Raw genomic sequence first — 16,722 nt, 5'->3', positions numbered from 1 at the left:
TCCCCCCAGCTGAGTCTTGGTTCCTCCCAAGGTTTCTTCCTACATTTAATTTTGTAGGGAGTTTTGCCTTGCCACTGTCGCCTGTGGCTTGCTCACTGGGGGTTTAAGGCATTGTAATACTGCCTTGAGGTTTCTGTCACTATTTGCGTCTTTAAGGTGTGTCTGTTAAGGCCCATTCATAACCAGCAATATTTATTCCAATCTACAGTAACACGCCAAAAGAAATCATATATTTAATACGTATTGTGAATGCAGTCTAATTTGAATGTACTGACAAAAAAAACGCATCTTTATATTGTCTTGTGGTCATCAGTAGTTTCATTCGCTAGCAAATAACTAGATCCAATTATAAAATCATTGAAAAAAAAAATCTTGAACTTAGGAGTTACTAGTTTAGACCAGTCTGATAAATCCTTAATCAATTAATCTTAATAACTTAACCTCAGTATAACACAATAATAAATAAATTAATAGTAATTCAAAAACATACAGATCAATCAGTGTAGTCAGTGTAAATTGTTTGGAAAAAAACCCCCACAAAATTAGGAGTTACCAGTTTAAAACAGCCTGATGAGTCTTTCACTTAATGAAGTTAGTTCAGCATAATAACTTAAACTCACTATAATGTCATAACATATAGAGCACGAGCAGTGTCTGATTCACGAGCAAATGACTCTTATAATCTGGTTCTTTTAATGAACACAATGAGTCACAGCCTAAGAGCCTCACTGTCTCACTACAGGTTTAGCTCCGGTCTACAGCTGCGATCCTGCTTCACCGCAACGATTGAAATTAACAATTGAAACTGAAAATAAACAATGTGAAAATATTTCTGAATAAAGAGTGATTCTTCCACAATACACAAGTCTCCACTGTTATTTCCACCTTAAGAAGGCAGAGATGTGCTCAGATTGTTTTATTAACATGAGACAAATTCACACTAACAATGACACAGTTTCACACTGTATTACTAACTTGAGTTTATTCAGATTGTATTTTCACAGGATTTACAAATTGGTCCAGTAAATCAGTAAATGAAAGTTTAAAAAAAATCACTTTTATATTATTTTAGATTTTATTTTAATCTTAAATTGAAACAATGAGCTCTCAATAATTGCAGTCTCATAGTTATGTTGGGCATATCTCATACATTCACTCGTTGGTCTGTTATGATAAAAATCCAAATTACATTCTCTTGTGGTCATAAAAGTGTGTAACACCCTTCCATACAATGATCAAATATAAACATATGGTAAAACTCCAGCAGTAACAGATGTAAAACTCACAAAACCTTCTGAGGGATTTGACATAGAAGGTCATTTAATATATTTTCCTAAAGCAGTCTGTGGTAGCGTTAAAACAGACAGGTGCTGTAAACGGTGACTTTGTGACTGATCTCCTGAAGCAGTTCTTTCACAGCCTTCTCCAGATCCACCAGCTCATTGGCTTTGTCCTCCAGCAGCTTCTGATTTTCATCATAGCTCTTCTCAAGATCTAAAAAACACAGAAATTTAGTTTAGAAATCACTTTTAAGCAGTAATATTTGCTTCACAGAAATTAGAAATGCAGTATTGCTATACTTTTCAAAAGCTGAAGTTTGTCGCTGGCTTGTAGCAGCAGATTTTTGGCCTCCTGTTGGAGTTTCTCCGCTCTTTTCTTGGCCTCGGCCACTCCTTCAGCCTTCTGTGTGATCAGCTCCTCAACACTACTGTACTTGTCTTTCAGCTCTGAATCCAGATCCTTTTTGAGCTGCTCAGCCAGCGCGTTGATGCTCTCAGCCTCTTTCTCTGTGATGTTGGCGCTGGTGGAGGTATTGAGAGCTTTTTCTTTCAGCAGAGCTACATCGCTTTCTAACTTCAGGAGCCTTCGGGTGGCGTTACTCAGTTTTAGCTCCGAGTCTGAGGTCTCGGACTCCACCTTTTGTACAAAAGAGACATATAAAGTGGCTTGAATTATTCATTCCAAACTGTGGCAAGTTGATAATGACCAAAAGAAGCTTAAATGTAGACTTAATGTAGACTTACCGAAACCAACAAGTCTTGTGTTCCCTTGATGTCAGCGCTTGCCTGTTTCAGTGCCTCGGTTACTGTACTCTGGGCACGCTCAGCATGCTGCAAGGCCTCCTTCACCATCTCAGCTGTGTCTTTTACATCTGTCGCCTCCTTCCTGTGAAAATGTGAATATACAAACGTGTTGTTCAATGAACTGGCCACTAGGTGGCAATGCTACCACATTCCATAGATAAGGAAGTGCATAATTTCAGTGCAGTGGTTCTCAACCAGTGGCCCAAGATGTTCATGTCTTTCTTTCTTAAGTCAAAAAGAAATGAAGGTTTAAGAGGAAAACATTCCAGGATTTTTCTCCATATAGTGGGCTTCAATGGTGGCCAATGGGTTGGAGGTCCAAACTGCAGTTTCAATGCAGCTTCAAAGAGCTCTACATGATCCAAGCTGAGGAATACGGGTCTTATCTAGAGAAGCGATCTGTAATTTTCTAAAAAAAAAAAAACATTTATTTACTTTTTAACCACAAATGCTCATCCTGGATTAGCTCTGGACTCTGCACGCATTACGTAATTACGTTGGAAAAGTCACAAGCGGTTAGTTTTTCGACTGTGGGCGATTGACTTTCTTTGCACATTCGCTTTGTAATCACTGGGTCACTACTTCCACCTGCATCACGCGTGACCTTTCCAACATGATTACATAATGCGTGAAGTACATCTAGTGCAAGACGAGAATTTGTGGTTATAAAGTATATAAATTTTACATTTGTTTAAAAAAAGATCTATCGTTTCACTAAATAAGACCCTTTTTCCTCGTCTGGGATTGTGTAGAGCCTATTGAAGCTGCATTGAAACTGCAATTTGGACCTTCAACCCATTGATCCCCATTGAAGTTCACTATATGGAGAAAAATCCTGGAATGTTTTCCTCAAAAACCTTAACTTATTTTCGACTGAAGAAGGAAAGACATGAACATCTTGGATGACATGGTGTTGAGTAAATTATCAGGAAAATTTTTATTGAATAAATCTCAGACCTGGCCTTGCGGGCTTGTTCCAGAAGGCTTTCTGCTCTGAGGATGTCAGCGGCACTCTGGTTGAGGATGTCCTCGACGTCTGTCAAGCTGCCCACGCGCTCCCTGATCTCCGCGGTGAGGTTCTGGAGCTGGGCTGGTGTGGTGGGCATCTGCATCTGCAGAACTTCATTGGCCACAGCCTCAATGCTTTCCAGGTCCGCTCCATCCTCTAGAGAACCAAATAGAGTAGAAGTTAAAATTCAAGGATTTGATCATCCAAGCAACTTATCTCTAAAAAACTGAAAGTGCGTCTTACGAGTGAGGAAGTCTCTGATCTGTTTGATGAGTTGACGTAGCTCCTCGTTGCTGCCGTCCACACGTTTTTTAGTCTCATTGGTTTTTGCAAGCACTTCTTGAGCGTTAAGTTTAGCTTCATCTGCTTTTACCTTTGCCTCTGACACCTGAACATAAATGAAACACTCCTTAAAGAAAAGAAATCTTTGCAAATCCTATAATAAAATGAAATCTGCAAAGTCTACACAGAAGCATTCAGCAGTTATCAAGTGCTCAGCAGTGAGAAGATCCGAACAGAATCTTTTATCATATCAGTAGCAGATACAGTATCAGCTGAGAAACCTCACCATTTTGGAGAGCTTGTCCACTTCCTCCATAGCGCTGATAATCTCAAAGTCAAAGTCCTTGGATTTCTGCCAGGCATTGTGGGCCAGCGTGGTGAGGCCATCACATCCCTCTCCTCCACACTTCCTGTTTCCTTCCCCATCCAGACAGCTCAGGCCTCCGCACGGGGAGTCGGCACAGTTCTCTGAGCCAGCTGGACTGCCACATGTCTATCCGGAGAGAGATCACAAAGTTAAATCTAGGTTTTTATATTAAAATATGCACAACTCACTGCCATGATGCTGGAGAGTTGTGTGTGATTGCAAGAGCTTTGCTATGCATTTGTATTCTAGGTGGTCTCAATGGCATTACTATTCAGATTACTAGCGTGATCTCGGCATAGATATGCATAGGTAGAAGCCACATTCATCCACCATCTTGGAACAGTCAATATGTGGACACTCACACTAAAAATTATTGAGTTTTCGAAGATGCAACAGCATTGCACAGCCTTGGTTGTTAAAAAACACCCAAGTTTTAAATTTCTGAAGAAATGTGATAAGCTTTCACAGGTAAAAATGTCTAATTCAATATTACAGGTTTTTACACTATGGTAACTTTTTAAAGGAAACCCTGGTTAGTAGGACTTGTATGGCTTAATATAACGTAAATGATGTTTCTTACTGAAATATGTAGTAGAAAACCCATGAAAGATTTATGTTATTTTTTAAAAAATTAAAAATTTTGGACTATGGGGGCGCCATTATTTCGATGACATGAATACCTGTTGCTATTTTAACGCAACACAACTCTAAAAATAATATACTGATACAATGACCACAGCTTCTGAAAGAGCATACAAGTGGCGATGTAAATAAGTTTAGGCTTAAACCAAATGCCGTACCATTAATTTTTCCTCACAAGGAGTCTAAACGCTCACGGATATAGAGTGAAATCCGCGCTGAGAAACTGCTTTAGTGGCTGCGGCGTCATGACAAGTGTCTGCAAGTTTACATCCTGCCAGGATGGCATCTAGCGTTTCTTGTCTCTGCCATTTGTAAGCTCTTTCAGTAGCTGTGGTCTACTAAAAGCCTCAAAGGCATCAGGGCTAAAGTTGAGAGAACAAAGACACAGGTCTTTAGAAAGTTTTATTCGTCCACAGGCATCTTCCTATTCTTCTTATCACTAGGAAACTATCACTTGTTGCCCTTTAACTGAAAATGACAACCAAAACCTGTGCAATGTTGCATTGTATCAATATTTTATTTTCTGAGATGTGTTGCGGTAAAAATAGCAACAGGTAGCGCCAGTAGCTCACCAAGTGCAAATCTTTCATGGGTTTTCTACTGCATATTTCAGTAAGAGACATCAATCTGTTGACTACTTTACCTTCTCACTAAGCTCAGACAGGTCCAGAGTCTCCAGCTGTCCAGCGAGGTTGTCCAGTTTCTTCGAATAGTCATCCTGCCTTTGAATGAACTCTTCTTTAGTCTGGTTCATCAAGTCCTCTGTTTCTGTCCGGAGGGTGGCAGACTGATTAACCAGGTTATAAGGGTCAACAGTGGAAGCATTCGCACGAATCTCCGCCATCTGGGACTGCTCGTAGTATCGATTCACGCTGGCTCTAGCTCCTGTGGATCGAAAACCATGGTACATTGATGCTTTGTTTGGATTTGTTGAAGAAATGTGCTCAAGTGATGCTACTCACCTCGAATGTCTGAATTCTTCACAAAATCCACTTGTTCCTGCAGATCTTTCACCGTCTGTTCCAGTTTCTGGGCTTCTTCTTTGAGGGAGTTCAGTTTGGTGTCCGTGCTGTTGTTGTCGGATGAGATCTCTGACAAGGTTTCCTCCGTCAGATTAAGGTTGGTGTTCATTTCAGCCATCAAGGCACTTCAGAGAGAAGATAAATTCAAACAGATTATTTGAGAAGACCTGATGAGAACGATTTACACTTGCTTTCACATCCTGAGCAACTTACGTAGCTTGTTCGAGAAGTCCCTGGATCTCCGTTAGAGGCTGAGTGGCTGGATTCTGGGCCAGGATGTTGCGGATTGAGTTGGCGCTGCTTTCAACGTTATTGATGGTGGTCTGGTAGGGTCCTGTAATGCCGGTGGCTTTGATGGTATTGACCTTCTGAACCAGTCTGTGGGTCTGGTTGGTGAGGTCGCCCACGATTACATCCCATTCGGCAAAGCACTGGTGGCAGCGCTCGCAATGTGGGAACTCGCCAGTGTATCCTCGAGCGCACGTGTCACATCGGGGCCCGGAAACGCCCTCCATGCAAACACAGTGACCTGTGACCTTGTTGCACTGCTGCTCCGCGATGCCTCGTGGGTCACAATCACATGCTGAAAATATACAGGGACAAGGTGTAAGTACAGCTGTACACAGATGGACTTTTATGCAGGGTTCTTAAAGAAAATATGCAAGATGTTTAAGACAACATCTCACTAACTATGGCATTTTCTCTCAACGGGTGCAAACTTTGAGTTACTGTGACCTTATTAGGCTGGTGTTGAAAGTGTGAGCGATGGAGTCAGGGGGAGGTGGTGGGAGTGGAAGGATAAAGGAAAAGATTGTTTGCGCACTTTTAGTGCTGCACTGCTAGCGTCGTCTCAGAGTGTTTGGTGAACAAAAGGCAATAAGTGCCCCACAATGACAGACGAGACACTTAGCAAACACCACGCTAGCAATGACCTAACATGAGGCCCCAAAACAAACATACTCATCCACAGAAAATTCTAGGAGTTGCAATGCCTTGTTAACCTTCATCAAAACCCTTATATTCCAAAACCTACTTCATAATATCTTCATAAATTTGTAGCTTAAGTGACTGATTTTGAATGTTCTACATAGGCAGCAACTCCATACACCACACCAATATAGCTCCTCATGCAATGTGCAATTGCTTCCAATAGAGTTTGGCATTAGCATGTTGCTAAGCTAACAATGTTCTACTCTAATAAAGGGCTTACATCATGATTTGGTCAGTTTCCCAGATGCACAGCTATATTGGAGATACCCGGATGTAAACAACAGCAATGATTGCTCGGTTAATGTACTACTGAATACATTGTTCTGCTAATTTATGATGTCTAAACCAGGGAAAAAACATGTGGACGCTGCTAAATCATATAGAGAAGGACTTAGTAAGCAGGTAAGGGCAATATTTTGACAAATTAAAGTCAATAGGTGGAAAAGATACATACGAGCATAATTAATTAAGATATCAGCATAATATTTCACCTACCTGACTGGAAATGATAAAAACACAAATGTTGTCAAGATTCTTGCCCTGGAAATCCTGGTAATAATTACCATTTTTAGCACCAATAATCAGCTAAATTTGTGCATTTCGTTTGGTTCAGTGCAATTGTTTACGTTCAGTGCTGCCAATATGGCCGATTGATAAAATAGCACTCAAATATTGTGTAAAATAGTCAGTCAGACTGAACTAATTTATGTTCAAGCCCTACTGGGAAGTTAGTATGCATTAGAAAGTCATAATTTTGTACATGTGGGGTACCACAGGGTTCTGTTTTAGGCCCTGTTTTGTTCTCCCTCTATCTCTTTCCTTTAGCCAAGATTTTTTGTAAGCATCAGATCTCATATCTCTCCAGTCTCTGTTTGATTGTTTGAGTCAAGTTTAAATTTGGATGGCGGACAATTTTTTTTACAGTTAAATGACTCCAAAAGTGTTGATTTTTGGACAGCCTGAACGTGCCGCTACCCCTTCAAAAACCCTGCGTCCTATAACTAATACTGCAGGCACTTGTGCTCGGAATTTGTATTATTTTTGACCTGGTTCTTAAATTTGATAAACAGATTAATTCAGTTGTAAATTCAGCATAGTTTGTTTGTTTGTTTCTTTCTTTTAAGGGTCTGGAAACTATTATTCATGTGTTCATTTCAACAAGTAATTCATTGTACTTAGGGATCACTCAATCTTGTTGATCTTGGCTCCGGCTGGTCCAAAATGTTGCGGCCAGACTTTTGTCAGGGACCAGAAAGAGAGAAATATCACTCCTGTATTGATTAGCTTGCATTGGCTTCCTACCGAGTTTGGAATTCAGTTAAATTCTTTAAAGTTTGGCTAAAACAAGTGATCTTAAGGCATCTTTACACAGCTTACAAGTTAAGGCTGCTCTGTGCCTGCTCAAAAATCAACGTAAAGACATAGTGCCACATAAAAGGCAATCTAAATTATACCTGCTCTGACCCACCTCATACCCTTGTATCAAAGTATACTTCTGTAACTGCAGTGTAAATGCATTCATGCCACATCTTGATCTGCATTATGCAGTCTGTGTAAAGACACACAAATGCCAGTTCAAAAGCGCTTCTGTGTCACCTTTGCAGTGTAAATTTGTCAGGAGAATAATGCTGCCTAGGTATGTTGGTAGCTCACTAACAGAGCACATCTTTACTGGTAAATAGGTAACCAGAGACGGACACTTTTCTGACCCCCGAGGACAATACATGTGACACATATAATACGTGAATGGGGACCCTTGTCTGGACGGTTTGTTTGCTTAAAACGCATTCCAGTGTGACGTGATCACACACACATTCCTCAGAAAAAGACTCCTTCACCTAAGGCCACTAATGCATACAAGCTACTAGAGATAGGGAATTATCTCTGAGGCTAATCCCTGCTATTATCCAGGGGGCCTCAGGCGGCACCGGGGGTGTTTCTTGTTGGGACAATACTGTGAATGTGACCCCTGGAGATGGTAACAGGCGTAGGAGCTTTTGTGTTAGTGATGGGTAGTATTTAGTAGTGATTTATACTTTTACAATAGACACAAAACCTCTAGGACTGGACTTTTAGTGCCTGAGGAACACACCTGCATTTGAACCTTTGAAAAGCAGGCCTAAAATAAAATAGGCCTTCTTTTTGAAGACTGAATTCAATGCAGTCATTTACATAGACTTATATGGCTAAGGCATGGGGATGTAAATCTTTAACATCTTACACGCCAGCCGAGGAGAACCACAGACTCCCAGCTTGAACCACTTGAGAGGTACTTCTGTAATAACAAAGTCCATTTTACTGCTGTTAAACATTCATGACGGTGTTAACAAGCTCTAGGAAATTATGCCTCTAAAAACTCACCAACTTCTGGGTTGGTGATATATTTGCCAGATTCATGTAAACAGTAACCAGCCATGACAACATCCAATTTCTGTCCATTAATTTTGTCTCAAACCAAACAAGGATCTGCCGTAAATGTCAGTAGGTTTTCATTTACAAATATATGTTTGACATGGTTGTTAGATGCAGGAATCTATCCTAAAATGCAGATAAGGTTACTGTAAAAATGCACAGGAGGAAACGTCACGTCTTGGTCCAAGTTAAAACAAATATATCTGGCTATCATTCCTTTCACAGGGGCTTTTAGAGTGAAATTCAAGGAACATTTCACCTAAAAAAATCTTGACCACTAGTTTAAAGCAATAGACCGACACCTCTAGGCAAAATGTACAAGTTAAACTACAACCTACGAAATCTCTGAGGAAATCAGATGTGAAACGCAAAGCTTGAGATTTCGCAAGATTGTCAAACTAGTATTTAACAGGAAACCACACGAAGGACTGCTCGAGCTGAACTAACACTCAGTCTTGTGCTGGAAGAGCAAAGAGTCAACAAAGGAGGGTTATAGAGGGGTAACTGGATCTTAGAAGAACACAGGGGGCTTCCTGCTCTATCAGGACTCTCCAAACAAACGGAGGAGTGCGGGGGTGGAACAGATCTCTGTCAGCACACCGCTTTATCTGCTCAAAGAGAGTCAAAAACCTGCCCAAAAGGTCTATTAAAAGAATAGTTTGTGCAAAACCTTCATGTCGTTCCAAAAATGTAACATAAAAGTTGTTTATTTGACTTTTGTGGCTTTGTGTGAACAGACCAAAATGTTTCTCACTGGAAATCTCTTCCGCCAGCTTGTAAAATGTTGGAAATGCTGATGGTGGGTTGGATTTTACATGCATCACCCTTGATAATGAACTGTTAATTGGCCTGAGATTGTATTGAAGTTCTAACAAAATGCGTCACAACCAGAACTGTAGGCGCTCGTTACCATTATAATCCTGCACTTTTCTTGTGTTCAAGACCTCAAATTCTTCAAGTTCAAATAGATTTCCAAAGATATGGTCTGCATAGCCACAAATGCAGTCTGAGAGAGGACAAAGCCTCTTTTCTGAGGAGGAGCACTGCGGCGGACAGTAATGGCCCCGTAAGGGGAAAGCCCACGAATACAAAGGTGCATTGTGGGAGTAGAAGGGATATTGCGAGGCTTCGACAGATCCCCCCTCGAGCTCGTCATGGTTGTGCACATCTGGGGCGAATCAGAGAGTGGGCCGAGGGCTTCTGCATTCTGCTACACATTCCGACAAAACTGGGTTGCCTTCAGTTTTTATGGTTTGGGGTATTGACAGAACAAAATAACTGGCGTGTTTGTAATGTCAGCAAAATGGGTTTAGTTGTGTTATTTGGCTTTACTTTCTAAAGTTAAATTAAAACAACTACATCTCCTTGGTCTTATTGTGCACATTTAATTAGTGTGATATTTTCTAAATACAACATAGTTTTCAGACTACTGTCATAACCATGTGGAACCCCTTTTCCACCACTGAATAAAAATAAACACATTGCGTTTTTCTCTCACAATTTTAGATTCTCTCTCACAATTTAATTCTGACTTTCTCAGAATTGCGACATTAAATTCGCAATTGCAAATTATAAAGTCAGAATTACGAGAATTAAACTCGCAATTCTGAGAACATATCAGTCTTTTTTCCCATCAAATCTACTTTATAATTTCAAGTTTATATCACACTGAGAAAAGTCAGAATTGCGAGCTATGAACTCGTAATTAATTCCGAGTCAGTCAAACATATCAGTCTGTTTTCCCCCTAAAAACTGTACTTTAAAACTGGCAATTGCGAAATAATGTCAGAATTGTGAGATATCAATTCACATTTTTTTAAGAAAAAGTCAGAATTTAGATATAAACTCGCATTTGTGAAAAAAGTCAGAATTGCAATATAAAAACGAGAATTGTGAGAATTTCAGAATTTATATAAATCCGCATTTGCGAAAAGTCAGAATTGCCAGATATAAACTTGCAAATGTGAGTAAAAAAAGTCAGAATTGCGAGATATAAACTCACATTTGCAAGAAAAAGTCAGAATTGTGAAATAAACTAGCAATTGCAAGATACAAACTTCTGATTTTATTTCTTGCGAATGTACATTTAAATATAACGTAAAATTCAGACTTTTTTCCTCACAAATGCAAGTTTATATCTCACAATTCTGTCTTTTTTCTCGCAATTGCAAAATTTATATCACGCAATTCTGAGAAAAAAAGAATTGTGAGTTCGCTGCAAGACTGCATTTATTTGATCAAAAATACAGTAAAAACAGTAATATTGTGAAATATTATTACAGTTTTAAAGAACTGTTTTCTGTTTGAATATATTGTAAAATTGATTTTATTTCTGTGATGCAAAGCTTAATTTTTTTGCAGCATTACTCCAGTCTTCAGTGTCACATGATCCTTCAAAAATCATTCTAATATGCTGATTTGCTGCTCAATAAATATTTATTAGTATTATCAGTATTTATCATTATCAACATTTGTGCTGCTTAATATATTTTTTTAAATTGAGATTTTTTTTAAAGAACAACATTCTTTTGTAACATAATAAATATGTTTCCTGTCATTTTTAATCAATATTAAGCATCCTTGCTGAATAAAAGTATTAATTTCTTAAAATATATATATTACATTAAATAATAAAATAATTAATGTTAAAACAAGTATTACAGCCAACATGTCTAAATATACAAATACAAATAAATCAAACAAACAAAAAATCTATATAATGCACTAATAATTATTATAGGTTAATTGCATTGAAAATTATTGTCAGAAATGACTGGGTCATTTATTGCACTCATATTTTCAGGTTTTCTAAACTCACCGTGGCATTTGACCTCAGGATTCCCCCAGAACAGCTCTCTACACTCTCGGCAGGTTCTGCCACCAAACCCAGGTTTACAAGAACACTGGCCCATAATCTACATCACAGAGAATAAAAAACGAATTAATCCATGTGTACACTTTATTACGACCCCAAACATGACATATCTGTGAATGTGGTCTGACCTCATTGCATGATGAGCTGAAGGAATGGTTAAGGTCGCAGTCGCAGGCCTCGCAGCCTTTCCCGCTGGCTATATTCCACGTGTCCGGCGCACACTTATCGCAGTGCTGTCCCACCACATTAGGAAGACACTGGCACTGCCCGCTGTTCAAGTCACAGTTGCAGTTACCCGGAGAGGGGCACGTGTCCTCAGCAGTGCCCATATGATTACACACACACTCTGAGAAAGACAACAACAAAACATTAGAAACTCAGTGGCCAGGAATCAAATGCATAGATGTACAGTATTGAAACACTGATTTCTTCATAAACATACTTCTGCAGCTCTGGGTCAGTGCATTGCCGTAATAACCCAGCTTGCAGCGGTTGCAGTCCTCGCCCTCTGTGTGGTACAGGCATTTGAGACAGGCACCCGTACGGGCGTCGCAGGACTCCGGGTCCATCATGTCAATGTTGTTGCTGCACTGACAGGGCCGGCATTCTCCTCCCACCTCGTGTGGGTTTCCGTAATAACCAGGGGCGCATTCTTCACACCTGGCACCTATGGGTGACACAACAGGAAGTGTGTTGAATTATAGCTCTTACTGCTGCAAAATTACATATTGCTAAAGAAAATATCACCATAATCTTCCACATACATTATCGTTTCGCTGAAGTTCTTTTGAAAGGAGTCTCTTTTGCTCACCAAGGCTGCATTTATTTGATCAAGAATACAGTAAAAATCGAAATACTGTAAAATATTATTAAGCCAACTTACTTTCTAAGCTTCTTCTTCTGAGACAAAGTTTTAAAATGTATCTCTGCCTAGCGATTTCAAGCTACAACCACCAAACTTGGGTCAGACCTTTAGATTGGTCTGACTCGGGTTGCTGTTTCTTTTCAAACTGATCCGGCCTACGGTTTTCGTAAACCAGACTGTCAAACCACCAAAAATCAGGCCAGTTAACAAAAAAACTTTTGCACAGTGAGACTTATGGTGTATTTAAAGGATAACTATTGCCAAAATGCAACCTGGGCTGTTTTTTTTACTGTAAACGAGACAAACTTATATCTAAAAGCATAATTACGACAAATGAGCCGTTTTTGAGATTGACCGTGATTTCGTTTTGTGGTCAATGGCCGGTGAATGGGAGTACTAGGGGCATAACTTTGAGTGCATCAAAATCAATATTTTAACAACACTAAGAAGGCTTGACACACCATGAAACTTTGCTCGAAGTACCGCCTGGGTCTCTACACATGAACTCCAGCATTGAGAACATTGTTCGTGTACACAGGCTTATATGCCTAATATTAGGCTTATATGAGGCTCTTTTTACGACTAGAAGGTTAATATTGTTTTTCACTTGCGACAAAACAATGAATTAGCCGTGCATTTATATGGAAATATGCTTTAGGAGCTATCCATCTTTACTCTCCTCGCATTCGGAGACCGACACCTCTTGACTGGCAAGACGGCTGTGAGCGGAAACTCAAACAGTGAAAGTGAGTTGTTCAAAAACTTTCTTTTTAGTAAACTCTGTGTACACAAACAATGTTCTCAATGCTCGAGTGCATGTGTAGAGACCCAGGCGATACTTCGAGCAAAGTTTCATGGTGTGTCGAGCCTTCTTAGTGTTGTTAAAATATTGATTTTGATGCGCTCAAAGTTATGCCCCTAGTACTCCCATTCACCGGCCACTGACCACAAAACGAAATCACGGTCAATCTCAAAAACGGCTCGTTTGTCGTGATTATGCTTTTAGATATAAGTTTGTCTCGTTTGCAGTAAAAAAAAAAAAAAAAACAGCCCAGGTTGCATTTTGGCAATAGTTATCCTTTAAGTTGTCTATAGCTATAGCAAAGCTTGACAACTCCTTACTGAAAAATTTTTTTAGCTGCTTTTGCTAGTCTCCCAGGTTGGTTTTAAAGTGGATTTAGCCACTTTTTAGCTTGTCAGGCTGGTCAACTTGGGAGACCTGCTAACAGACCAACCAAACCTAAACCAGCTATTGTCAGCTTAAACCAGCTAAGACTAGACAACCAGCCAAGGCTGGTTTTATCTGTTTTTTTTTTACTAAATCAGCTGGTTTTAGCTGGTTTTTACCGAATCACTTGGTCTTAGCTGATTTTAGCCGGATTTTAGCTTTTTTTTTTTAAATCTGAATCCACTGGTCTTAGCTTTTTACTAAATCAGATGGTTTTACTAGATTTTAACTGTTTTTTAGCTGATTTTCAATGAATCAACTAGTTTTAGATGTTTTTGTTTGGCTTTTTGTTGAATTTTTAGCTGTTTATTTTTCGGAATCAGCTGGTCTTAGCTGGTTCAAGGTGTTTTTTACTGAGTCAGCTGATTTTACTTGGTTTTAGCCGGTTTTTAGCTGTGTTCTCAATGAATAGCTGGTTTTAGCTGTTTCTTAACTTCTTTTGCTAAATCAGCAGGTTTTAGCTGTTTTTTAGTTGGCTTTTTGTTAAATCAGCTGGTTTTAACTGTTATTAGCTGATTTAGGTGCTCTTAGCTGTTTTTTTACTGAATCAGCTGGTCTTAGCTGGTTTTAAGATGTTTTTTTCTACTAAATCAGATAGTTTTACTTGTTTGTAGCTTGTCTTTAGCTGTTTTTTAATGTTAAACTGGTTTTAGCTAGTTGTTAACTGCTTTTTTTGCTAATTTTTTTTTGCTAAGTTGGTGTTAGCTGGGTTTAACTGTTTTTTAGCTGTGGTCTTAGCTAGTTTTAAGATGTTATTTTTACTAAATCAGATGGGTTAACTTGCTTTTAGCTGTTTTTAAATGAGTCAACTAGTTTTCAGATTTTTTTTTTTTTTTTGCTAAATCAGCTGGTTTTAACTTTACTGATCTAGTTATTTAAAATAACTGTTTTCTATTTGAATATATTATAAAATGTAATTTATTCCTGTGATGCAAAGCTGAATTTTCAGCATCATTACTTGTCTTCAGTGTCACATGGTCCTTCAGAAATCATTCTAATATGATGATTTGTTGCTCAGGAAAGATTTTTTTAATAGTGTCAAACTGTTTTGAAAACAGTTTTTGCTGTTTAATTTGTTTGTCGAAATCCTACTATTCAGGAATTTAATTTTATTTAACAAGGCTGCATTAAATTGATCAGAAGTGACAGTTAAGACATATATTTAGTTTGTTACACTAGATTTCTATTTCAAATAAATGCTATGCTTTTTAATTTTCTATTAATCCAAATAAATGTGTGTGAAAAAAGTATCAGCTTCCACAAAAATATAAAGGAGCACATCTATTTTCAACATTGATAATAATAATAAATGTTTCTTGAGCATCAAATCGTCATTTTAGAATGATTTCTGAAGGATTATGTGACACTAAAGACTGGAGTAATGATGCTGAAAATTCAGCTTTGCATCACAGGAATAAATTACATTTTAAAACATGTTCAAATAGAAAACGGTAGTAATATTTCACAATATTATTGTTCTTCCTGCATATTTAATCAAATAAATGTATCCTTGGTGAGCATAAGAGACGTCAACGTTTCCAAAGTTTTGAACACTACTGTAAACTATAGGACAAGTTCTAACTTGTTTCATGATACAGGAAATTTATAGTGTTCTTGACAGATGCTCTTATAAATCAAATAAGATGTCTACTGGTTACCTTTATATCCCTGGTTGCAGACGCAGAACACCTGGCTGGAGTCGTGGCCCTTATAACACGCGCCGGAGAACTGTCTGCCACTGCCAGGACCATCCGGACACATGCAAGGGCGGCAATGATCTCCAGAGCCAAGGACAGGGTCACCATAGTAGCCGCTCAAACACCTGCAAACATGAATTTATAATTGAGGGGTTGTACTTTCATGCTAATTTCGCCTATATAGTTGAACACAGAACACAGTAACTAACCTCTCGCAGTTGTGTCCATTGGTGTGGTCCCTGCAGGACAGACACTGTCCCGTGAGTGTGTCGCACTGCTCGGCGTGGCCATTGCAAGTGCAAGGGCGACAGTTAGGGAAACCCCAGTATCCAGGCAGACAGCGGTCGCACTGGCGCCCATATGCTCCGGGAATACACTCACACTGACCGGTGGCCTCGTGGCAGAAGGAGTGGATGGACCCCTCAGGACTGCAATCACATGCTAAACAACAAGAGACCAGAATTGAATGCTTGTGCAAGACATGGTGCAATCTGTACTATTGCAACATTGATATGTTTAACTTACGCCTGCAGCCTTGCGGGCCAAAAAGGAAGGTCGCTGGGGCGCATTTGTCGCAGTTTCTGCCAACCACGTTGGGGCGACACTGGCACTGGCCACCGCTCGGGTCACAAACTGTGCTGAGAGAGCCCTGCGGGTCGCACTGACAAGCTGAGAGAAACAGAGGAGAAAAAAAAAAGAAACATAGGGTTAACTCAGGATAATTGGGTCTTTCTTCCCAGTCATTTCAAAGGCAAAAAGCTTTCATTTACCTAAATTCACCATAAATAAACTTGAACAATAGTAATGTTTTTGAAAGACACGTAGTAAAAAACCCATTAAAGATTGACTGTTATTTAAAAAATCCACATTGTTTTATACATATTTTGGACTATTTTGACATTATCTTTATGACGTCAAATGGTTGCACTCGGTGAGCTACTGGTGCTACCTGTTGCTATTTTTACCGCAACACAACTCTGAAAATAAAAACACTGATGCGATGCCACATTTAGTGGCTTTTGGTTGTAATTTTCAGTCGAATGGCAACAAGAAGAGCGATGTAAGTCTTCACTGCTTTCCTAGCAATAAGAAGAAGAGAAAAGATTGGAAATATGCCTGTGGACGAATAAAACTTTCTAAAGACCAGCGTCTTTGTTCTCTCCACTTACGCCCTGATGCCTTTGAGGCTTTTAGTAGACCACAGCTACTGAAAGAGCTTACAAGCGGCAGAGACAAGAAACGCTAGATG

General features: G+C 39.2%; 1 protein-coding gene across 1 annotated transcript in view; it reads right to left on the bottom strand.

Annotated features, from left to right (window-relative positions):
• Positions 1-963: 963 nt before the first annotated feature.
• lamb1a (laminin, beta 1a) overlaps positions 964-16,722 on the bottom strand; it is a 46,038-nt gene continuing 30,279 nt past the window's right edge. The window contains exons 18-32 of the mRNA XM_073831884.1: positions 15,999-16,142; positions 15,683-15,914; positions 15,435-15,598; positions 12,126-12,350; positions 11,812-12,029; positions 11,627-11,723; positions 5,620-5,989; positions 5,347-5,531; positions 5,028-5,269; positions 3,662-3,868; positions 3,337-3,481; positions 3,042-3,249; positions 2,025-2,166; positions 1,581-1,917; positions 964-1,494 (exon numbers count right to left, since the gene is read on the bottom strand). Coding sequence (XP_073687985.1) covers positions 1,355-1,494; positions 1,581-1,917; positions 2,025-2,166; positions 3,042-3,249; positions 3,337-3,481; positions 3,662-3,868; positions 5,028-5,269; positions 5,347-5,531; positions 5,620-5,989; positions 11,627-11,723; positions 11,812-12,029; positions 12,126-12,350; positions 15,435-15,598; positions 15,683-15,914; positions 15,999-16,142 — 3,056 coding nt within the window. The 3' untranslated portion in view covers positions 964-1,354. The remainder of the gene's footprint in view (positions 1,495-1,580; positions 1,918-2,024; positions 2,167-3,041; positions 3,250-3,336; positions 3,482-3,661; positions 3,869-5,027; positions 5,270-5,346; positions 5,532-5,619; positions 5,990-11,626; positions 11,724-11,811; positions 12,030-12,125; positions 12,351-15,434; positions 15,599-15,682; positions 15,915-15,998; positions 16,143-16,722) is intronic.

The sequence above is a fragment of the Garra rufa genome, chromosome 25, assembly GCF_049309525.1.
Source record: "Garra rufa chromosome 25, GarRuf1.0, whole genome shotgun sequence".
NCBI lineage: Eukaryota > Metazoa > Chordata > Actinopteri > Cypriniformes > Cyprinidae > Garra > Garra rufa.
Note: the sequence above shows the minus strand (reverse complement) of the source record. Positions and strands in the feature narration are given on the sequence as shown.